The 26,607-nt window shown below is 31.4% G+C and overlaps 1 protein-coding gene across 3 annotated transcripts in view; it reads right to left on the bottom strand.

The window, feature by feature from the left end:
• Positions 1 to 318: 318 nt before the first annotated feature.
• LOC143190327 (ras-related and estrogen-regulated growth inhibitor) overlaps positions 319 to 26,607 on the bottom strand; it is a 319,043-nt gene continuing 292,754 nt past the window's right edge. For 2 of the 3 annotated variants that reach the window (XM_076394555.1, XM_076394554.1), the window contains 2 exons: positions 21,436 to 21,617; positions 1,188 to 1,579 (listed from right to left, as the gene is read on the bottom strand). In XM_076394555.1, coding sequence (XP_076250670.1) covers positions 1,321 to 1,579; positions 21,436 to 21,617 — 441 coding nt within the window. In that variant the 3' untranslated portion in view covers positions 1,188 to 1,320. Of the gene's footprint in view, positions 1,580 to 21,435; positions 21,618 to 26,607 lie in introns of all 3 variants that reach the window. The other variant, XM_076394553.1, reaches the window with a different exon arrangement.

The raw sequence follows: 26,607 nt of genomic DNA on the forward strand, positions 1-26,607 counted from the left end.
TAGGCTTCTTCTTCTCACTGATGTTATTTTGAGAAAATTTGGCTGATTTATTAGATTTCTTCAGACAATTTGATTTATTATTTATTTTTTTAAAATTATTTATCTATTATTATTTGGAAGACATGCAGGTGGTAGAACGTGTGGTGGTTCCAGCCCTTACTTTTTGCACTTTATAAACATTCTTCAAAATATGTTAACATGTTGGCGAATGAACCATAATAATAACAACAGCAAACAGCCAATTTCTTTGATTTTAAAAGCGATATGTCCGTTTGGTATAGGGAACTTCTAACTATCTCAATAAAAGAAACTTAATAAAAGCACGAATAGTTTTATTAGATTCGAATACAAAATCGTTTAATCTTAATGGAGTCTAAAAACTACTAAAATAGCATATTATTGTTTCTTGTTGCCCTAGACTCCAGTAAAACGTACAAAAATATCGACAATAGTCATTTTACTGCTACTTTAAAATATAACATGTATATGTGTGATAGATAACGGGTTCCGTCAATTATCTGTCCATAAAGTCCATTACGAATTATTTTATATAATTAATATCTAAGTTTACCGTTACAGAAAACTGTAAATATATTTTACAGAGAACTGCATGGCATTTGCTACAAGATAAGCTAATTAACCGACAGATGGCTCTGTCGGCGTCGAAATTGATTTGTCGTAAATCGCATAGAATATAATTAATTGGTTTCTGACCGTAATTATGGGTAATTTAAGTAATTAATAAATCGAAAAAATATATACTAAATGTTTTTATTTAAATGATAAAAAATACTATAAGGCAAACATATGTCATGTATGTACAATGCTCGTAGTTTAAATCTAACATTATTAGGAAAATAGGACATACATCTAAAAGTATAAATCAATTTTTCTGTTGATATACTTGATTTGAGATCAACTTTGATTACAAAAAGTTACAATTAAATAGGAATCCAAAAAGCAATTACTGTACAAAAATATACTAATATTTATTGCTCAATAATTTACAAAAAGGAAGAACATTAATTTTATTTTAGTGGAGTCTAATAAATTTTATTAAAAGTATAATTTATTTCCATATTTATGTCTATGCGTAAACTCCAGTAAAATGTTTGGAAATTGTTGGTAATTAATTATTTTTATCACCCATTAATTTAGCACTTAAACAATTCATTATAATATATTTGGATTTATTTTATTGATGAGCTTAATCAATTCCACTGCAAGTATATAAAATAGAATTGTTTAAAATTGTAGATCCGAAAAAAATATATAAATTAAGGAACTTTTCAAGAAAAACATTCGAATTCATTTTGCGTTTTATATACTAAGGGATGGTCGTTTCTTCCGATCTCCTTTCGAGTTCTTGCCGAAAATGTTGCCTAACACTTTGGAGACGCTGTTTACTCCTAGTTTTCGTCTGATCGGGAGTGCTTTCAACAACTGAACGGATCTGGCTTCTCGTAGTAAAGACTGGAAGGCTAATGATACTCCAGCGAAATTTTCTGCAGCGCTTACTTCGTAAAATTGACAACCGTATTGAAGTGACAATTCTTGTCCATCGTCGACGCAGATTTGCCTGAAAAAACAGAAATGTTATTGAATAATGATAAAATGTATTCGTAGAGATAATCAAAATAATATCATCACCATGCAATTGAGTACATTTTCTTGTATGTTGGCAACATTGCATCCGTGTAAATAATGTGACGCGTATGTTTTGTTCAGTTTACATGATAAGTGATCTAGGTTATATACACAGAGAAATAGAGATTTAACTTTCTAGGAAATTTTGAGGAAATATTTCCCGACGTCCAACATCTAGAAGTCGCCACTTTTAACTTGTTACTTGCTTTAATCGCTATGCTAAGAGCCCAGAGTGGATCTGATTGGCTCATTTCGTTTCTATGGTGCATTTATTGTTTATTTATTTCGATCCATTTTCAGTATGCCTGACATAAGAAATAGTGCGTTTAGATTTTTATAACGTTTAGAGAATTAAGTTCATTGGTTGGTTCATTGGTATATATTAAGTCGATAGTACAATAAGTAATGTGAATTCTCGATCTAGGAAGTGTTGGTTACTCGGATGCAGAGATGGTAAAGAAATTTAGAATCGTATTACTTCGAAGAAGTATTTGGCTGTCTTTAAAAAATGATTGATAATGTTAAAAGTGTCAAAATGACTGGATTAAGAATCAAAAACATTTATGATCGTTGCAGCATGTTTTGTTGTAAGTTTATTCATATTAAAAATCATATAAAACATTAAATATTTATTTAAAAATTAATCTCCTTCCGAAAGAAGCTATGTAAATAGTGATATACTTTTGGTTCTGATTTCGTATTTGGATTTTGGTACTGATTCTTGGATCAATTATTTGATAGTTCAACAACCACTGAAATTATAGCTGCTGAATGTAAACCTTTTAAGCGAGGATTAACTGAAGTTCAATATATTAGGAATTTTGCTACAAAAGGAATTCTGGACTGGATTAAGAATCAGACATTTATGATCGTTGCAGCATGTTTTGTTGTAAGTTTATTCATATTAAAAATCATATAAAACATTAAATATTTATTTAAAAATTAATCTCCTTCCGAAAGAAGCTATGTAAACAGTGATATACTTTTGGTTCTGATTTCGTATTTGGATTTTGGTACTGATTCTTGGATCCATTATTTGATAGTTCAACAACCACTAAAATTATAGCTGCTGAATGTAAACCTTTTAAGCGAGGATTAACCGAAGTTCAATCTATTTGGAATTTTGCTACAAAAGCAATTCTGGACTTAAATAGTGTTTATTGCCCAAGTAAGAACACATATGTTGACTCTATACTTTCAACACCATATATATATATATATATATATATATATATATATATATATATATATATATATATATTACAGATTATATTTATTTCATTTATGGAATTTTATTGGTCAATTACACGTGGCGTTAGAGTTGTCACGTGCCAAACTTTATCAAAGAACCAATAAAATCTCTTTACAGCAAAATGTTTGTTTGCAATTTCAATTGACCAATCAAATTAGTTAAATGACCGATGTAACCCCATCTGAATGTTGGGCAAAGCAAAACTTTTCTCCAAGATCCCTATTGAGTTTTCTCTCTATTACTCTATGGTTACATTTATTTCAGTATATTATACATTTTGTTATGCGATAGTTAAAACAAGCGATTGATGGAATTTTGGTCTGTCAGGAGAAGTGACACAACAAACGATGTATGTATGGAGAATCCCGAAAGAAGCCCACGGTCTGGATTGCCTGCTTTCTACAGTAAAGCATGGACGAGGTTCCATTATAATTTGGGTGGCAATATAGTTGTATTCTGCTGGTAGGATTACTGCGAATTAACATCTCGACATCCTCAGTGACGATTTTTTTACTATGACTAGCATATTGCTAGCCAACACCGCCATATTCCCATGGCCAGCATAATTGCCAGTATAATTAAACCACTATGGGGAGTACATCATTGAAGTAATTGGAGGACGTTTTGGTACAAAAATGGGAGAAGATTCAGGTGGAAACTATTCCGACATTCTACGAATCTATGCTGGGAAGTATTGTAGCCGTTTTGAAAGTAAATGATGACTCAATTAATAAATAAGTGTTGTGTGTCTGTGTCAGGGGTACATGTTATTTTGTCTATCCCTTGTATCTACTACACAATAGAGCAATGTGTTGTGCCCTCCAAGGAAGAGCTTACTACCGTAGTTAAAGGGTTTTACTTTACTATTTTAATATGAAAATTGTGCTGCCGAAAGTTTTTTCGCATTTTAGTCAAAGAATATGGCGAATATGATCTGGCTATGTCGAAATATTGAAAATGGTTTGCGCGTTTTAAAAGTTGTAATTTCGATTTTCGGATTACCCAGGAAGCCAACAAAACCGATGAGGACAATAATTTTAGGACACGTATAAATATCTCATATTTCTGTTATAAGATCAGTGTATTACTCGCCATTCTGACCAGTGTAACAGAATATTTTCCATTATGCTTTTTAACTTTTTTTTAATTAATTTTTAGGCGCACAACCCTTGTGTGTGACAAGGTGTTGGAATGAATCTTGGTCTATCTGAAGTAGTAATCACATATTTTTATTGACAGAGCATTATACTCAATATACTTCACACAGTAATTGATTCGTTTTTTACACTTCAGTGACTTAAACTGTCCAACAAAGCTGCCAATATTCCTCGAATATATTGCCAATTGTAGTTTGAAAAAATATGAAATACGTTTTAAACTCGGAGTGGATTTTTTCATCTTATTTAGAATGTAGAACAGTACGGTGTTGATATAAAGGGGACCGGACAGACATATATAAAATAATAAATTAACAAATTAAATTAATAAAACAAACAGGTGGTGGGCTCTAAAAGTCTAAATAGTATATATACAATTTAACAATGGACAAAAATACAAGACTATAAAAACAACCATAACGAAGTAGAGGCTCTATCCAGGCAGCACACATTAGAAGCCATACCAAAGTGGTAATGGTTATTTGGTTAGTGACGCTTATATTAGCATAAGCTAGATTCTATGGAGAAAATCGATTCGTAGAAATCCAAGCAGTCTGTCTGTATTTATTCCCGTTAAGGCATTTATAAAAATTTGTAGCCCATACATAGTTGTAACCTGGGGTAGCCGTGGATAGTCGTTCAGTATGTAGTATACTTAAATAAGAGCATGGTAACAATACTCACAGTGAGCATCATCGGGCTCGAAATCATTAAGTAATCTAGCGGGAAATGACAGTGACCCAATCTCAGTGGATTCAAATCTACAGCATGGTGACGAAGGAAAGGAACGCGAAGAGAGAAGAAAAAATCACCTCTTGGTCCAACGATGTTGTACCTCGTTCTTAGTGAAACAAGAAACAAATGGGATAAGGTCAGTATGGATACAAATATTTGTGATGGGGTGGGGAGAGGAGGCTGTCTCTCTGGATTTAGCTGCACTATCCGCACGCTCGTTTCCCAGTATGCTAACATGAGAAGTGATCTACAGTAAACTTGTCCTGTAACCATTCAGATAGAGGGTAGGGATGATTGACAGTGAGTCAGTGACCAGGGGATGGTTGAACTTCTATTCCAGGAAACATTTGAGAGCATTTCGGGAATGGGTAAGGATTAGTCATTCTCGCGAAGAGTTTAGCGATCAATATTAAGCCCTCTTTAGGGCCTGCCTGAAACAGAATGCCTCGTTGTTCACCACAAACGCACTGTTGCTAGATTTAGAGCCACCGGTATATATGTGCTTCCGGCCAGGGTAAGAGTGGAGAAGTTCACATAACTTGGATCTAATAAGGAAAAGACAATATTCTTTTTTATAAAATTGAAATGAGGAAGTGTTTATGAAGGGGGTGGTGAAGGTTCAGTGGGAAAACTGGGGTAGTAGATAGGGAGGGGATGCAACAAGCAAACTCCAGGTCTGGAAATAAGATCAGCATTATATGAGAGGTACAAGTGGAGTAGTGAATGGTTCCAAGTGGAGATCAGATTTAAAGAAGATGGCAGAGCAAGTGATCTCACAGCGAACTGCAGTGAAAGAAAATCCCTTCGATAAGAAAGAGGTGGGGTGGATATAAGACTTTATAAGTTAATTGCAGAGCTAATTGCTTTATTTGTTAATTGCTTCATAAGTTATTGAATAAGAGTAGACACGTAAACATACCTTTTGGCTAAGTCTGAAAAACTCACAATACTATAGATTCTTAACAAATGCTTAAAATCATGTGGGGAAAAGAATGTTTTCCTAAAATGGAATTGTCATTGGACGGTATTATATTGAATTGATAGGTTTGGAGATTGTGCACTCTCCTTGACAGATACACGAAAGCAATTGCGTTAGTGGAGGTGTTATGCTAAACGTATTTTACATACCATTGAATTAAAAATATTTAATTTTTTATGTGATTTTAAGATACATTTACAACAGATGATATTAGTTATTAATGTCTTACATCTGAAATTCTAAACCAAAGAAGAACCTTGTTCCTTTTAGTAGGAGAGGAAAATCGTCAACGACGACTAGGAAATTGTCATATCATCTTCAGAACGTCGTTCTGTTTATTACGCCTATCACGAGAGGAATCTTTTAATATACGAGCGTCCAACAATGAAGTCTGATGAGTATGATACTCTCGGCGAAAAAAAGTCGGAAAAAATCTGATTGCGAACGTAATAACGCTCGTGACTTGGTCATTACCGACGTCTCGTCTTGCCCATTTGAAAAAGGCCAAATCGACTTACAAATTCTAGACGCACAAAGGACGTCGGCTAAAAAGAAAATCATAAATAACGTCGCCGTAAGAGATCGGTTGTATATAAACGTATAATAGGGATCGATCCATCACTATTGGTAGTATTTTAAAAAATACGTTTTCCCTGTAAAATGATTTGTAAGCGACTGAAGACGACTTAAGGACGATTATTGATATAATCGACTTATGACGATTATCGCTGATTGGGCTATGTGATACCAAAATATTTTCTAACCTGATATTTAAACTCTTTATAAAATCGATCTAATCATAGTCGATTGAAATTGAATTTGTAAGTAGCTATAATAATATTAGGTATGTGAAAATTTACTACATGAAAAGTCTTAATTATAAAACGTGACAAAACAATCATAATAAGAAAAATTGTCGCTATTGAGACTTTTGCTGAATAGTTTTTGTAGATTTCAATTTATGAATATTGCTTCAGCTGGTTTAATAGTGAATACTTTAGTGTAGGAAAAGCGTTTATGCAATTTTTCTGTCAACAAATTTGGTAACCTCTTTATGATTAAAATTTGTGATTATTTCAGAGATAAACTGTTTTACAATAGATAACTTGGAGCAGTTACCACGATTTCTAATAATTGTTTAGTCTCCTCCAACGTGTATTCTAGATGTTTTGTTATTAATTGCATGCATATTTTGTGCAATCATTTCTTGAATAAATAACTGACAGTTCAGAAACATTCAAAAGTGAGTTTATTATTTATTTATATTTATTATTTATTATACAAAAGGAAATTTACCGCAATACTCTCCAAAGTATTCCGAAAAGAAAAGTGATGCAACTACTAGATGTTCTTTAAAATTAAATAGATCTTTTGCACAATTTATTATAACATCATACACCTCTAAATCAGAAATTCGGTGATCAAATTTACTGTTGCCTGGACGGTTGCGTTTATTTTCTGGTGGTTCATGACTTATTATCATGCTTCACTAATGAAGTTATCAATATTATTTCGATCTTGAATAATATTGCGTTTAAAATTATTGATATCGTTTCTTATTCCAGTCGGTTCGATTTTGCTTTGCTGCAGTTGATTTAAAAGGATATCTATGTGGAGCATCACATGATGGAAAAAAGTTCTCCAAAAATTGAAGATCGGATCATTTAATGCACGTCAAATAAAGGGTGCTGCACTACAGATTATGTTTCTGGAGAATTAATCTTCTATTTCATCCAGATACTCAATGAGATAGTTCCTATTTTCGTACACAACATTAGTAGTCCGTATATTAAAGTTTGAACGGGTTGGAGCGCCGTGGGGATTCTTTTGTTCATAAAATTCTTTAAAACTTCTACTCGTTGGGGTGAATTATAAAAAAAAACAGGAATGTCTTGTAGATTGCCAAAAAATACACATACTTGCTTATTTGTGCAAGCAACTTTGATGTGATATTTGAATTAACGGATCTATAACTGCTATCTAACTATATGTCTAACGCCCAATTGGCTCACCATCGCGAACGTATCTATAACTACCAGTTGAGATTTTGCAGCAACATCAGTTGTTTCGTCCGCCATGATCGCCAAAAATGAAGAATTATTAATTTCCTCAATTACTTGTTCTTGTTTAAGTCCACGAAGAGCCAACTCAAACGCTCCACACAGTTTAACGCAATAGAATATTGTGTTCTTAATTTGTCTTCAACAAGTTTTGCAGTATGGACAGCAGCAATCCCTTGCTGAAAAATTCAATTGTGACAACGAATTTGTGTTCCATATTTGGCTAACGTTCGTCGACTAATTTAATATAACTTATACTATTAATTTCCCCAAAAATTAAATGTATTTCTGTCTTTCTTTCAAAGGTAGGCTAAGCCATGACGTATATCTAAAGACCGCTAGGCTAAGCCATGACTTAATGGCTGGAACAATTGATAGTCGGAAGAACCAATTTTTAGTAAATTACGGTATGTGGGGTAGGACTAAAGAAACTCTAAATATTCCTAGTCAACTTTAGTGTTTTCGTGCTGAAAGATCACATTATCATCTGTTTAAGTATTTTGAAGGCGTCGGAGCTTTAATGCTTAGCTTATATGCATCAATTGTTGATGGTTTTTCTCAGTGACGGTTTCGTTAGACTGGAATACATCATAGTAGGTTACTTCAAGCTGATCCCACCCAATGCACAACATTAGTTTCTTGTTATTTACATTCGGTTTGGCTGGTGAAGTTGATGTATCATCGATCACCCCACAAATTTTTGCATTTTGGGTTGTACCAGAGGTTGTCCCCCTCTTCTGACTTTTCCTTGTTATTAGTAATTCTCAGTTAAGAAATGACGTTTCGTACGCAATCCTAGTTTCTTTGCATTTGCATCATACCATGACCTTAAGAGTCACAAATTTGAAAAGCCTCTTTTGAGTTTTGGCAATCAATTTTGGTTATTTAAATCCAAAATTGTCGCATTTAAAATGTCATCACCACTATGTTTTTACTCATGGACCATATTCCCATTATACTGTTTCACTGATCAATCAGTTATGTTTGGTTGGCATAAACGTTGATGCGAATAAAACACAAACATATGACACAATAATTTTTGAGGGAAATCATTTAAGTTTTAACTTGAAATATAAAATGGTTAAATGCCATTAGTTATTAATATTACCACGTTATGTAACTTTATGTAAATTTTTCGAAATGATTATATACAGAAGATGAACAAAATAATATGAATACGTGATATATATATATATATATATATATATATATATATATATATATATATATATACAATATTTATTTATTAATAAGGTGTTGAGCCAACATTTGCTTTTTAAATAGCTCCAATTCTCCGCTGTATAGACTCGTAGAGTAACTGAATATGTTGGAATATGGAACGTTGTCCTACTCTTGTACCAAAATATTCGCCGATTGCTTCAATAATGTTGATGGAAATCTACTTTTAACTTTCTGCTCTAAAATTCTGGGGGTAATATGCTAGTCATACTAAGAACTTTACCATTAAGGATTTTGAGATATTATTTCACTCTAATCCGGGCTGTGAATAAGAAGACCAGCTTATTAGAAGAAGCCACGATATTGCTGTCCAAATCATAACGGAACTTCCAGTCAGGCAGTCCAGATTGCAAGCTTATTTTGGGGTTCTCCACAAAATAACTATGGTCATGGGACCATACCACCACATATAGTTTTATGTTGTTGTTTTATGATGCCACAATTTTTTATAATGTGTATCGATCACAGTCAGTTAACTTTGGGTCCTTTACTATTGCCCTTCGTCGATGATGTTTTGTTGTCATTACCGTGCATACTGTCGCTCGTGAATCACTAAACAGTTCTGCTATTTTGGTCACAAATGCTCTTACTAACCGAGCACCAATGATTTGCTCTCTTTTGATGCCTGAGAGATTACGCATTTCACTGAGCACTTGTTGTAAACGCCGCAAAATAAGGCATATAATACACTGAAATATAACTTATTAGGACTTGGCATGTAAACTGAGCCATACATACGCGTCGTATTATTTTGCCACACTATATTGCATGGTGTTCATATTGTTTTGTCTATCATCTGTATCTTATAGTATATACTGTGAAAACTAAAATATTATTATTTTAAAGTATTATAATTGTCTTTGATGTTAAAATTAATGCCGGTTGTAAAATATCCCCAAAATACAATTGAAAGAAAGGAAATCTTATTTATCAGTTTGTATTTTCTCTTCAGTCTCCACATTATCTGATTGGATTTGATATTTCTATAGAATTTTCTGTACCTTTTGTACAAATTCGTATAATAGAATATTGAAATAAAAACGATGGTTGACAGCTCGACTATCCCGAGAAATAAAGATAAGCTATCTTTCATCAAAATGCAACGCGTGCTTCTACTATCGTGTTAGGCGGTCTATAGAAAGGTAACCTTCGCAGAATTTGGCAATATCAAAAATTACGTAATTTTTTTGAAACATGATACTATTTAGCGAATTTGATAATAATTGAGCAATTTTATAAAAATTCACCGTACACCTACAATGGCATCGGGAGGAATAGAAACCATAGGACTTATGCAACTGACACCACTTAAAATGTTACGTTGATTTAACTGAGATTTTTGTTATTATATTAGGTGTCTCGAGTGAAATTTTCGTTGTAAGTGGTTGGCTGAAATAATGATAATTTTTAGATATTAGATCGGTCAGATGACAAATAGTAACGGTCACGATTGCACGATCAACTTTTTATGTAATAATTATTTTATTATGTAATCATTTTATTGATTCGTACGGTTCCAAATAATATAAATATGAATATAATCCATGAAAGTAAAATTTACTCTTATGTATATGATTGTAAAACACCCGGTTGATTCTATTATACTACACGTGTCAAGAAATTCCCATTCTTTCTCTTTCCTTTTTCGTCGTTTAATTTGGTGGTGTGTCGGCTTGAAATTTTTTTAGTTCGTATCCTTGTAGTATGTTAACGTTTCATCAAGAATGACAATATGGTGTAAAAACGACTTTTTTTGGTTGCGGATATAATATTTCAACATATCACCTTTTAATATCTTATGATGTCAATTTATGTGTCACCCAATTTCTTTGCTTTTGACTAATTAAAAAGATTTAACGATTCCTTAGATTTTATGTCATGGGTCTTTTATCATGTAATTATAAAAGAGTCAATTTTCATGCAAAGACACGTTTTATTCAAAATGGATACATCTAATATATGTGTTATAAGAAACTATAACATATTGTAACATATTGTTTTTTTTTGTGGGATGAACAATTGGTCTTTTGCTGATGTTGTATCGAATTAAAAGGATGAAGGGGCATTGATTAACGCGCGGACTTTTTCGGATTGGAACACCTGGATTTGGGAAAGTTGTCTTTCAGAGACGTGCTAGTACCAAACCTGTCTTTCGTAGAGACGGACTCTTTGAAGCAATATTTTATACAGGCTAGCTATCTGATGAATGGGAAGTTGTCATTGCCCTTGCAGATGGCGTGCTGGATTTGAGAGAGCCACCGGAACCTTCATCCGAAATTGATACCGAAGTGTATAGTTTTCACTAGTCAGAGGATCGTTGATACCATCGTGCCATCGTGGTGAAAGGCGGCTTTAATAGGACTTGATGAAAGTTTGACTGTGAACCCCAATGTTTATCAGGTAACATATTGTTGTATATCTTTAATACAGTTAAAAAACCATTGACTATGGACTATTTATTACAAGTGGTTGGCTAAAAGTTACAACCATCTTTTTTTAAACATCGAGAACATATTGAATGAGTTTGAAGGTTTTTATTTATTATTTTATATGATAATTTTTAATTATCCGAAAACTGTTGTCAAAAAATTGGAACTTTGGAACATTGGTCGATTTTCAACCGAATCTCTCTTAATTGATGTTTTTCAATATGAGGTCTTTCACCAGCAAAATACTTCGCTATGGGCAGGAAGAACAGGTAGTAAACACTGTATGCCAGGTCTGGTCTATAAGGTGAATACCGAGTTCTTAGAGCTTCTACTGAGTCATTGTCGATGTATGTGTGTGGACTAGTGTTGTTTTAATGAAATACAATTCCGGTTCTAATGCCCAAGGTTGGTTCCTTCTAGGTGATTATTTCCTTCAGAGCATCCAATTATTGACAGTATAGGTTCCATTCAAAAGTTTTGCTGTAGAGGAGCAACTAATAGTGTATAATTACTTGCCAATCTCATTAAAAACACAAACTCTTCCCAAATGTCAAATGTCTTGGTTGCCACGACCGTTTTCACTTAACATCGTGGTAAGTGATTCACATTTCATCACCAGTCGCTTTTCAAAAATAGGTTGATTTTCTTGCCATTCAGAAGCTATTCTCAGATGGAAATTCGGCCCAAGAGATCTTTTTGATTTAACTCGTGTGTCTCCCTTAGACCAAACTTCTTTGTATCCGGTATTTTCTAAGTGGTTTCAAACGGGTTTTCAAGAAATTATTCAGTATTTAGCTTCTGGATAATAGAAATAGTGTTTATTTGATGGATCAATCAGGCAATTTTCATGATTTTATCCACATTTTCGATAATCGACCAGAACGTGGCGCATCTTCAACATCGACTTTACCGAAACAGAATCCATAAAATTAAAGTTCGTCTTGAGTGGTTGTTACAATGTCATTTATAAATTTGTTTGCATATATTACGTTCATCTTTGATGTGACTTCAAAAAAAAAAACTGAGCCAACCATTCATAAAACTGTCAAATAATAATATATATTTATAGTTAGGAAATTATTTCATAAAGAACTTCTAAAGTTACTTTGCTGTTGCATTTAAATTACTATTATTTTTCATAGTTGAAAATTACAAAAACAGTATATTTATGAAAATATTGCTATTAATAAACCAGCATCCTTATTTCTAGCGTACACTTATATAACTCAAATAATATAAAGAAAATGTTTTAATATTTAATATATGAAAATAAGTTAAATACGGCTATAGATTTTGCCGATAGAGCCTGAAATTTGAAAAAAATCAGTTTTAAACTCAAAATAATATTAGATTATAGATTTCATCTAGACAACGTTGACCTCATATTTTAATAGTATAAAATATAACAATTACTTAATTTACATATCTGTGATTGCTAACTATTTTGTAAATAATACAATAGACGGACTAATTAAAAAAGCAGAATAAAAAAATAAAAAATACATAATTAAATGAATCTTTTTATCGTTAATATTGCCGATGCTTTAATTTTATGACCTCGGTATAACTTTTTATAGTTATTGTATTGAACTCTTTAGTGGTGTCAAGAAACCAATACAATGAGCATCTTAAAAATATAGTGGGTGTATTGATAATCACCTTTACAAAAGATCAATTTATGTTGACCTTGCTTTTATTTTGACTGTTGACATAGAAAAAAACCTGAACTGTATAACGACATTTTAAACAATGCTATTTCGAGTAAGTGCTTGTCGTTTTTTGCTTTGTAAATAGATACGTTATAGAACAGTTTAAGTGCATTGCCAATACGGATAATAACTCATAAAACCGGAGACATATCGTACTTCTAACATAACAGTTATTGTTTAGTGGTAATGTTAGAATGTCTTCATTATGACGAATAACGGAAAACTTATTAAATGGAAATTTAATACTTAACTACAAAAAATAGTATTTAACCTTCTATTCGATAAAGTGTTATTTGTTTTATTTGCTCTTAATGAAGATTTATTTTTTGGTTTAACTAATATAACAGTTTCAATGGCTTGTCTGATTGTACATATTAGGATGGTAAGGAATTCTGTTAGTATTATTATTGTTAGTCTCGTACTTAATATTTGTCTAAACATATCTAAATTTACAAAAGGCGCCTTAAAATTCATGTTGGATTTGAATTTGTGGTAAAGTTTTTGGTGATCAAAATGAATATGAATAAAATGAAATGTTTTTTAAAATCAAAAACCGATAGTTGGGAATAATATTTCGCGTGAAAAAGTGTGAACATTTCGCAAATAATCGAAAATTGTAGGAAACCTTGACAACCAAGATGTTGAAATTTTATTATATTTAAGTCAATTAAACAAAATCTACCTTATGTAACATTTAACTTGCGGAAAAGACTAACTTTGAAGAAGTACATACTTGCTAAATGAAAATAACACGAATTTAATCAGCACTAAATATACTGGCTTGTCGAAGGTAATTTGAATTTATCCTTAGATATAATATATTGCTGTACAAATCAATACTTTGTACTATTTGGGGGACAGCTAGCAAATAAAACCATCATCCAACGGTTCCAAATGATGCTTTCTATGAAGTGATATATAGCGATATTCCTCTAGAACTCATAACGCCTACAATAAATGTATTTGTCAATCAGCTCAAAGGTTATGATGGCAATGAAATGCATCGAATAAAATATTTACTGCTGTTCGATGATTTGTTAATGAACAGACAGGAGATCAGTTAGTGAAGTGATTTTCTACATATCACGTATATAATAACCAAACAAATATGATAATGGGTACAATTTTGCTGGATACAGAATGTGAAAAGTCGACGATTCAATTAGTCACTTCGAAAGAAGTAACCAAGGTTATTAAAGTTGAGGTTGATGTAAATAAATAACCAGACTATGACTTAATAACATGACAATTTCTGTAGAAACTACCAGGAAAAGGAATTATAAAACTCACCAACTTTATTAACGTAGTGCTTCGATTAAGACATGCCACAGACATCTGGAATAAAACCGATTACATGGAGAAAAAACGTAATATCTAGACACCAGTTTGGGTTTATTAACAATCATTCAACAATTGACGAGGTACATAGAATAACAGATGGAATTAAGAAATAACGATAGTTACATTTGCTGATGATATTGAGATTCTTGTTGTTGGAGATAATAGCGCAGAAGCCACATGAACATTACAACAGGCAAGTAACAATATAAATAATAGGACCCAAAGCTGGAAAATAAAAATTAATGAAAGCAAATTATTTAAAGTAAGTATATGGACATACATAATATAATTATGGGAATGTTCCACAAAAAGTAACATAAATAGAATACAAGTCTTCCAGAAAAAAGCCTTGAGAAGTATTGTGGGTGCATCCAGATACGACAGTCAACATCGAAGTATTACAACTCTTGGATAACACTAGAAAAAGCTACAGACTCAAAAGAATCAAACCATTTGATATTTTGTAGTGTAGTGTAGTGAGGTGTTAATACATAAACATTATTACACCACAGACTAGACTAAATTTAAGTTATTGTAATGATAAAATGTAGATTAGTCGGCAATGACTAGTAACAATGTAATATATAAATAATTGTAAAAAATATACATAATAATTATCATAAGAAATGGTTCAATGAGCAGATTGTTGAACCACTAAAGGTAATAAAAATGTAAGTAAATGATCATGGACATTTTCGACAAAAGAATGTTTAAATGCCATCAAAGCCATGGAGTTAATTTGCTATTATTCTATACAAACCATCCCGTGTGTCCTTCATGGTACAAAAAAATACTGTCTTCTGTATAACTTTTATTATTCGTCGTATAATAGTATATCGTCACGTTAGATTGTCAGATCATTCTGAACCGAATACTGAAGAAATTCTTAGCTTTGGAACTCTTTATTGTACTCTTCACTGACCTAAAGAATTTTAAGAAATCATAATTTTAAATACCATGCTGGTTTATTCCATATTCCTGAACTATCGTAGCATCTGCTCTATTCTCCAAGCAGACTATTGTGTCTACACTAGTTTTTCACATATTTTACACAATTTTCTGCCATATAAAACGTTATCAAGTATACATATTTGTCGGTGCCAAATCATAGTATTCGTCGGAACATTATATATATATATATATATATATATATATATATATATATATATATATATATATACATATTATAAATATATTATAAATATATATTTTGAATATATATTATATATTCAAAATATCAGTGAGCTCACGTCATCACGATGTCGAATGCATTGCCTATCGCAATTTGTAAATTCGTTTTAAAATCACACTATATGTTCCTTCTCATTTTATTCTAGTTAAAAAATATACAATGTTGTCTAATACGTTCGAGCATGTAACCGAATCAGCATACAAAATTCGCCTGGTTGTTAAACGTCTGCAAAATTCCTTAAAACACTGGTTATTATAATTATAGATTATAAAGCGGCAATCGTTGTCTTGACGCTTCCCTTGATTTGATAAATTTCAAATGGCTGCCTGTTATTATTCTGAAAATATCGAAGCCATTAGATTGCGTCTCTAATCAGTGGTTTCGAACAGGAACGGGATAATGTATACATTAGATGTACTACAATGTTAAAATAAATTACATTTGATAATATTAGTTTTGTTTCATTATATTTTATGATATAAGTCAATGTAAAAATCAACTAAAACTCAAAATTAATTCGGCAACATTCTAACGTCATCATTTTAGATGACGTGAGTTCACTGTTTTATTGAGGGCACTATATATTTATGTCACTGATTTTTCGAGTTTATGCGTTACGTCAATAGCTAGGAGGACTAAGCGGGACGACTTATCCAATCTGAGACAGCTGGAGTGCTCTCTACGACAGTTTCTCATCGCTCACTGGGGTATTGACAGGTGTTAACAAATAAACGTGCTCCTTAGATCGAAACAGTTGCCGTGAGCAGAACACTTATACGTAGTGGTGAGACTTGATAAAGAATGATAAACAGAAACTTTCCCCGAGTGCCGGTTATGGATTGTTGATGATGATGAATAGTGACTAAAGAAATATTTTAATAGTCATGCAGATCTGAAATTAGTTTATTACAATATGAGTCGTGTCATCTATTTTCATAATTTGCTAGCTGCAGACATACATCTGAGAAATAATCAATATTTCACCATAAACGAAACCTCTCGTCCTTGTTTCTCGATTTCATATGTCTGCGTCCGTGCTATTCGATTCGGCTGTCTTGCCGATGACGCAAAACGTTTTCGGAAAAAGGAAAATATCGGACCGTATCCAACATCGGATAATCTCCTAGACATAATTACTTTTACTTGCCCATTAACGATGAAATGATTCTAATTAACTAGGAAGTCATATGCCAACTTGGAAATTTATTACGCTTGTAATTGCGAAGAAAGTGGGAGATTTTTTTTATGTTAATGCTTGGTGCTTGATATTGAGAAGCGTTGTACCGTAAGAGAGAGATTATATGAAAGCGTCGGTATCTTGATGCTAATTTTCCAGACAGATACCTCGTTATTTTTTCCTTCAATTGCGTGGTTTATTAATAAGGTCTCCGTGATTGGCTGGTGGTTTCATTATTGTTTTAAATACGCATTTAAAATCGTGTAATTGAGCTTAAAGTTCATTAGATTTATTTATTTATATAATATTGAGAATAGAAATTAGCTCGGCCCGTTTTTCAAGATTTGGCTATTTATTATGAAAGAATGGAACTTTTTGTTCTATATAAAATATTATCCATCGCTTGGTCGCTACTTTTTCAATTTTTCTTTCACTAATTAACTTATGTAGGTAATTCTATGTTAATAGAAATAACTCACAAGGATCATCACGACTACACTGAGTGGGGGTGTTTCCACTTAAGCATTGTTAGGTAGATTTTTACGAATTTTGCAGGATATAACCAAATGGTCCTATGTTGCGAAATCACTTTTTATTTTTATAAAACGTGGGGCAAAACTTTGCTCAAAGAAAAGATAAGTAAGGCAATTTACATTTCAGGCACAAGAAAATTTCGAATTATGTCTTGGTATCGTTCAGTAGTAACAGTAAATTAAACAACTTGGTCATTTAAAAAAAAATAGGGAGCAATGATATTTCCAGTATGAATACTACACCATACAGTTGTATTTAGTGGATGCAATGAGGTTTGATGAATTAATTGAGGATTCTGTGTTCCCCAAAATCGACCGTTCTGTTTATTGACGTAGCCACTGAGAAGAAAATGGGCTTCATCGCTCATTTTCAATTTAGACGAAAAATTTTCAATTTCACCAGGCAGCCTTATGATTGCATTACTGTGCTCAACTCTTTGATCAGAATCTCTCGGAGGCAATTTTTGGACTAAATTAATTTTGTTCGGGAACATTTTCAAACAAGTTTTCAAAATTCACTTTAAACTGCGCGCAGACATGTGTAATTAATGTATTATCATTTTCAATGTTTTCTAAACTTATTTTACTAGCCTCTATAATTCGTCAATAATTATAACTTCATTGCATTGAATCTATGCAATGTCATTGGAGTCGACAAACAGACCTCTTTGGTTAAATTCAATTAGTCCAAGAATTGTTTGCGAGAGATTCTGAGTTGAGTACAGTAAAGCTATCATTTATTTTTCTTATGCGGTTTTTTAAAATCAAAAGTTTATGTGAATAAGTCCCAAACGATTCAACTTCTTAAAGACAATATTCGTTACGAAATTGAAGAAATTCAGCCTCAGATGTTGCAGGATGTCATGAAAATTGCCTTAATCGTAAGAAAAAAATATCGATATTTTATTTGTAATAAGTATAAAAAATATCGGTATTTTACAAAAAATACATCGATATTTTTAAGAAAAAATAAAAATAGTGAAATATTAGCTTAGAAAAATATATATTTTTTCTAAATTTCTTAAAGAATATATTCTATATATAAGAATATATTAAAGGTATATTAATGATTGTATTTAAATTTATTCTGAAAAAATCGGCGAAAAAAGTATCGATCCTTTTTTCAGAAAATATCGATATAACGATATCTCGATATTTTTTCTGCATCCCTAGATGGTGGCATTCAACTTCCTTACAAAAGTTGGCAATATCTTTTTTGTGTTTTTCATCTATAACTTAAACTAAATCTATTTTCTTAAATCTACATTTTAATATCTTAACAAATAAATATCTACACAAATAATATAGATCAGATAGCGATATTTTTTCAGAAAATATCGATATAACGATATATCGATATTTTTTCTGCATCCCTAGATAAGATTCTTTTTTGTGGGTTTATTTTTGGAGCTAGTTAAGAATTTATTCAGTAAAGAAGTTAGATCTTTTTATTTATTTTACAATATATATTTAAAAATGAAAAATTGAAATGTAGTTCTAAGAGGAAAATGTTCAATATTAATGTATACAAAAGTAAAACGACCGTTGCTATTTTTCTTTAGCTTTTGTTTTAGATGTACTAAATGAGAATATTATTGAGCGATCTTAATATGTTAACTTGCGGCAGTTTCTAACTAATCTGACGTGAAACTAATTTTTGCCATGTGGTACATAATTTTGTATTAAGTTCCGTGAATTTTTAAGAAATTTTAAAAGATAACTTGTCTATCAATTCAAGTGATTGAGATAAAAATAGTTGCATTTTTAGTTTTATTTTAAAGAGTATGTTATATATCACTTAAGAATAGAGAACAATATTAAAATATTTTCCGTTTTTAAAGTTATCACCTATTTCTCTCCCACCAATAACAATAGTTTCAATACTCCGCAGACATCTTTTCATTTATGATTTTCTCTTTTCTTTTGAATATACAAACTGTTTTCCTTTGTGATGGAGGTTGTATTCAATTTGAATAGTAGCTAATTAAGTAAGTACATTTATGTCGAATAATACTTGAAAGTTATTATTTTAGGCCTGTTTTGTCCTTAACATTAAGTTTAGCTTAATCAATTTAACTTCCTCAAATCAAAGAGGAAAACGAATTAATCGAAGATTACTTTATTAATATTGCTATAATAATTATACAACTCTATCGATCAAGTATAGCTTCTTAAACTATATTCATTGATTTTTCAGTAATTTATAAGAATCAATCCCATTATGTTCGTTCGTCATTTCATATTTTGCGTCCCGTAAGTTTGGACCATCGTATTCGTTTTGTTTAGGTTCGGATTTCGAACTGTTTTTTCCTTTTTTTTTTCATGGGCCATTTGCAATACAAGTTGGAGATACGGTTAAAAATGCCGAATTTATGTTAATATTGACGGTGGTCAGCCCATAAATTTCACGAATTTATATTTCTTCGTTTATTAACAAGTTTTTTTTGTGTCCTTTCGATTTTGTCATACAGCAGTGAATTATCAGCACTTCTCAGATATTTCAAATATATTTAAATTTAAAAATTGAGCTTGATTAAGCATTATTTATATATCATCAATTAACTATTTATTAAATTTATTCATATGGTCGTTTAAAAATAATGTCAATAAAATCTAGAATGACAGTAGTGACATTTTTTTAACTTGACTTAGATGAAGTATTGAATCTATGAAGTATTGACTTAATGAACCGCAATCTAAATATATAGTTGTATGTTTTTACATATTGTGTTATTGTATTCAATATTTTGAATAGTACCTTGAACCAATATTCTATGTTATATAATATTTTCGAATCGAGTGAATGTTAAAATTAAAAACAAATTACAATAAAGTTCTTTTTAACCAAAATAAAGGAACCTGCCACAAATCATTTGGTTCTATTGCAAAATTCCATATATTTAGTTATGTTTAAATTCTATTTACAATACTCGCTATCTGAATTGCATTAGATATTTATTTGTTAAGATATTAGCGTTCAATATATTGAGAATAAATTCATATTCTAAAGAAGTTTAAATGGTTGAACAGCTTAAAAGGTGTTGAAGGAAATTTGTGTTTGTTAAGAAAGTTACTATTATGGTGTAATATCCTAATTTTTTAAGATAATGGTCACTGATTTGAGACAATGATAATGAAACTAGAAAAATAATTCTTCTGGTGATTTCTCTTCAAATTAATGGATAAAATTTATGACCTGCTGTATTCGTAGTTGCCAATTTACATAGCCTTACAAGGCAACAATAATCAGCAGTAAAAAAGTATTATAAAATTGTATTATTTTGACGGTATAATCTTTTATGTTACATATGGTTTGAATTTTTAAACTTTCTTTATATAACTATCTAAATTAGAAACGTGACGATGACGTGTGCTAATAACACATATTACAAATAAGTATAGAACTATTTTTACCTTGTATGGTCTAGATCCCTTTTATTTCCTAATAGTAAACACGTATGGTAGGAAGGAAGTTTCAATTTGACTAATTGTCCTAAAATTTCTTGAGCTTCATGGAAGCTATGCTTATCCACGATTGAATAAATGATATTTTCAGTATGAATACCACACCATACAGTTGTTTTTAGTGGATGCAATGATGTTTGATGGATTAATTGAGGATTCTGTGTTCCCCAAAATCGACCGTTCTTTTTATTGACGTAGCCACTGAGAAGAAAATGGGCTTCATCGCTGATTTTCAATTTAGACGAAAAATTTTCAATTTCACAAGGCAGCCTTATGATTATATTACTGTACTCAACTCGTTGATCAGAATCTCTTGGTAGCAATTTTTATTATTTACAAAAGGCAACAATAATCAGCAGTAAAAAAGTATTATAAAATTGTATTATTTTGACGGTATAATCTTTTATGTTACATATGGTTTGAATTTTTAAACTTTCTTTACATAACTATCTAAATTAGAAACGTGACGATGACGTGTGCTAATAATACATATTACAGATAAGAATAGAACTATTTTTACCTTGAATGATCCAGATCCCTTTTATTTCCTAATAGTAAACACGTATAATAGGAAGGAAGTTTCAATTTGACTAGTTGACCTAAAATTTCTTGAGCTTCATGGAAGCTATGCTTATCCACGACTGAATAAACTATAACGAATGCTTCTCCCCATCGTATGTGTTCGTAGAGACATCCATTTTTCTGCAATAAAAATGAATTTATTAATAAAGTAGATACGGTTAAATTAATGAAAAATAATTACAATATAAATGATACAATATTTCGGGATTGAGTTCCCATAGGGCATGAATATGGTTTATATTTATATTTGTTTATTATTATGATTATCTATAGGTAAGAGCGTGAAATTCAACAAAGAAAACCATAAAGTAACCAGGCTAGGTAAGACGTGATGACTACTGCAATGATCTTTAAGTCACTCTCTTTCTAAATAATGCCGACTAAGGCTTGATGCTAAAAATCGTAGTGTAGGCGATGCTTTAAAATATATTTGGATGAAGGTGTAATTAACAATTAATTTCAATTTTATAGAAATATTATACAACAGTTATAATTAAACAGTAAACTGCATCAGCATACATTGATAATCAATATATTTCTTGGTATATTATATGGATTCTAATGTATCGAATTAAAATAAAATATAAATATTTTCTAATGAAAATTAAATATTATATGCAATAGGTGGCTATCTAATATGTTATTTCACTCATTATTTATTTTTCAATATTCATTCAAGTAAACTAAGTGGTAAAAATAGATATAGAATATTACATACACCTTATATGTACTAAGAAAATATGTATTTAAAGGTATAAAAATACCAAAATAGGGCTTTGTTAGATGCAAAAAAATGTCCCAATACCATATGGAATATTCTGTTAAATCTGGAAAATATCCAGAATGTGGAAATACACAATGGAATCAAATACACTTATGGAATTTTAATCTGATGCAACTATAAATATGTACGTTGTCTTGATGGAAAATTATTTGCTTTTTGCTAAACCTGGAGGTTTCTCAAACAGCATAGCTGAAACGATTCATTATGTCAATTGTCTAATTAATTATCCAGTAAATAAACGATAGCAAGCTTTGGAAAAGCTTGAACTGTTATTTATCCTTCAGATGTTACATGTTTACATATTCATTTTACTTATATGCATTTAGTTACTTAATATTTTTATATATTTAAACGTAATTTTTTTGCTCTATATAGTTTTTAAACCGTAAAGTCTAAAAAGTTATATCTGAGAAGTTGCTCAGAATAGGAACATTTAGTGATGACCTCAGCTGGACATGAAAAGTCGCTCGAACCCAAACCATTGAATATTGTAGATGCTCTAATAATTTGAACTTTAATTATATGATTTTGGTCATCGGTCTGCAGGCTAATAGTAGCAGGTAATCGTCTTTTTCAACTGTCTGTTTTAAGTTGTTTCAACTCTTTGCTACTTATTTTATACATTCATTTAGTGCAGAAAACGAACATATAGGCAGTATTGTTAGCGCCTCGGTGGATCTAATACGTAACCATTACTTATTCTTGAAATAAAATTGTTTAAGTAACGTATAAGTTGTGTCCCTGTAGAAAACATATGTACATTATCTTGAAGAAGAGGAAATTTTTTTAAATGAGGATTTAACAGGTCAATTGAAAAGTCCCCGGCTACTAGAATTAAATCCATATTTTTTTAGTTAGCCCTAACACTCAAAAGATGCGTGTTTTCAGTAAAGCAACTGTTGTTATTGTGAAAAAAATGGATTAAAAGGAATTTTGCGTGTTGATAAAGGATTGCTTTTTGAACGGAAAAAATACAGTTGAAGCAAAAACTTGGCTTGATTCCGAGTTTCCGGACACTGCCCCAGGAAAATCAAACATCAAGGATTGGGATGCTAAGTTTAGACGTGGTGAAATTGAGCACCGAAGACGGTAAACTCAGTGGACGCCCAAAATAGGTTGTTACCTATGAAAACATTAAAAAATCCACAAAATTATTTTGAATTATCGTAAATTGAAATTGAATGAAATAGCAGACACTCTCAAGATATCAACAAGTTGTGTGCAAAGTGGGTGCCGCGCGAGCTCACTTTTGACCAAAAACAACGACGGTTTGATAATTCGGAGCAGTGTTTGAAGATGATCAAGCGTAATAAACCCTAGTTCTTGCATCGATATATGACAATGGATGAAACATGGCTCCATCATTTCATTCCGAAGTCTAATCGACAGTCATCCGAGTGGACTGTATACGATGAACCCGCTCCAAAGCGTGGGAATAAGCAAAATTCGGCTGGCAAGGTTATGGCGTCTGTATTTTGGGATGCACATAGAATAATTTTCATTGACTACCTTGAAAGAGGAAAGACCATCAACAGCAACCATTACATAGCGTTATTGGACCGTTTGAATGACGAAATAGGTAAAAATCGCCGTCGGACGCATTTGAAGAAAAAGAAAGTTCTGCTTCACCAAGACAATGCACCGTGTCACAAGTCAGTGAAAACGATGGCAAAAATCCATGAATTAGGCTTCAAATTGCTTTCTCATCCACCGTATTTTTCAGATATGGCCCCTAGCGACTATTTCATGTTCTTAGATCTCAAAAGGATATTCGCTGGGAAGAAATTTTCGTCGAATGAAGAGGTGATCGCCGAAGCTGAGGCCTATTTTGAATCACAGGATAAATGGTACTACAAAAATGGTATCGAAAAGTTGGAGGGTCGGTATAATCAGTGTATCACCTTTGAAGGGAATTATGTTGAATAAAAAAAACTAATTTTGCATATTTTTTTAGTATTCATAAAAAAAGTGTTTTACTATGGTAGGCCGGGGACTTTTCAAATGACGTGTTATGTTCATGAAACAATGCATTAGACACCTGTAATTGCTTGTTCTTCCTTGAAAAAAGCTGCTGTTTCGATTCTTCTTTATCTCGGAAATTGACTAGTGTATTCATAGTAATATATTAATACAGAAATTTCACACAAGATTGCGATAAAAAGCCGTAAAATAGCTTTATAACTTCAAAAATTAATACTATTTGTTTCGTAATCACTTTTCGGTAGTTACTAATTGCAAATACATAGTTGTATAAACACATTTTCGAAACACGCAAGTGTTTCTTTAATAAACAAAAATTAAATAATAAAAATGAAATCATGTGGCAGATATAACTAGAACTCTGACAGCGGTCTATTAATAAAAATCTAATCTAATTTAATAAAAAAGCGCTTTAGGAATACCATCTTTAGGATCTTTTAAGCCTTTACTGAACCACCTTTTATGAAATAACATAATAGTACATTATATATGATATATATTTTGAAAATTTACAACGAATCCTTATAAAGGAATTAATTCTTATAAAATGTACAAAATCTTAATTATCTCTAAGGCGCAACAAAAAATAAAAGTCGATAAGTTAAGAAATAAGTCGTTCGATTCCCGATTGACATTATGCCGTTTAAAATTATCAAAACCATTAAGGCCCCGAAATCCATGCAAATTAGGTTCATTTTATTAATTTTTATCAATTTTTAATTTAAATGTGCAAGAATTAAGTGGTATTCGTTAAGTGTCGTGCAGTAACAGTACGCGCTGGTCCGTATCCATAATTCTGCATTAAGCGGCCAACAGGGACACGGCCCAACTGATAATCATTAATAATTTGGACGGGAAAAAATAAGCATACAGGATAAAGTTTTGGCTGTTGCCATAATTATTGTCGTTACATTCGTATCTCGTGATATAGGAGTATCCGGAATGGGGATATCGACCTAAAAACGAATCGAAATTAATAATTATAAAATCACGAAGCCCATGTGTCGATTATAAATTGGTGCGCTTTTATTATTTATATTGTTTACCGTCGAGGGGCATTGTTAATTTATTTTTGATTAATATGCTCGTACTTAATTAATCATTTAGTTAATGGTGACTCTTATATATAATTTTACTATTCCTCAGTACCTTACCAAAAAACTTCTCATTTTATTATTATTTTTTTACTTAAAATGACAGCTTTGGATCAAAATATTTTAGGCGAAATATACTAAATAATTTATTTGTTTGGCTAGACTGATAAAACCGATAGTCTTTCACTGCACTTGATGATAAAGACTCTCAACTCTGACTATTACCGGATAATAAGAGAATTTGTAGTCTTAGATTTATAGATTAGATGCAATTTAAGTGGACTTAAATTTTAAATGTACTGTGCAACAATCTTACTCTGGCCATAAATGCTAACATTTTAATAAGCGAAATGCTTGCTTTACTGTGTTTTTTCAATAATTTTTAATTTGCGTTAAGTGAGTTTCGTTTTCCTTCGTATTTAAAATAGTCAATGCATTTAAAAGTACCAGATAATATATTGATTGAAATGTATTTAATTTAATTAGTGAAATAAAGTTAATAATATTTATATTTAATGAAATGTTTAAATCGCATAATAGATTAAATGGTCTGTTAATTATCAAACTTTAATTAAAATGTTTTACATAAAATAACTAGGTATTAGCGTCCACAAAATTATACATTTTAATTTTTAATCTGACATGAGAAACTTTGGGATCAAATTCTTAGTCATAACAAAAAAAAACGTCCATTGTTTCTGCAGTTTATTAAGTCGTTCTGGGTTTACCATCACCTGCTTGTACCACCATCTACATCCTTTGCGTTAGCAGGAATTCTCTTTCGACTTAATTACACTACTTAATTCGTCCTGACGCGAAAGATTTCTGCTCCAGCTTATTTAATTAACAGGAATGAACACCGCCTATAGACGGTATTAAGAAAAGATCCACATAATAGGATTAAAAAATATGCGTGCGCCCAAGAATGGTCTTCTTTAAATAAGGTATCCGTGTATAATTTTCAATGGCTACGAGTTTCGATACACACCACAACATTCCATCTTAAGCCAATATAAGTCTTGCGTAATTGTCGTATTCCGAAATTTATTCCTCTTTAAATTTGGAGATTAATTTGTCGATGGTATGGGTTTTTGATTGGAGAATTGACAGGATTCTATTTTTTGTTGGTATTAATATTCGAACGACATCAACATGGCGCCATGCTGAACCGTTATTTATTAGATGGAGATATATCTTAAATAAATTAATAGAAAATGAGAAACATCAATGAATTCACAGCGAATATTTATTT

The sequence above is a fragment of the Rhynchophorus ferrugineus genome, unplaced genomic scaffold, assembly GCF_030347505.1.
Source record: "Rhynchophorus ferrugineus isolate W39M unplaced genomic scaffold, kcgeb_rfMv2 rfM2, whole genome shotgun sequence".
Lineage (NCBI taxonomy): Eukaryota > Metazoa > Arthropoda > Insecta > Coleoptera > Curculionidae > Rhynchophorus > Rhynchophorus ferrugineus.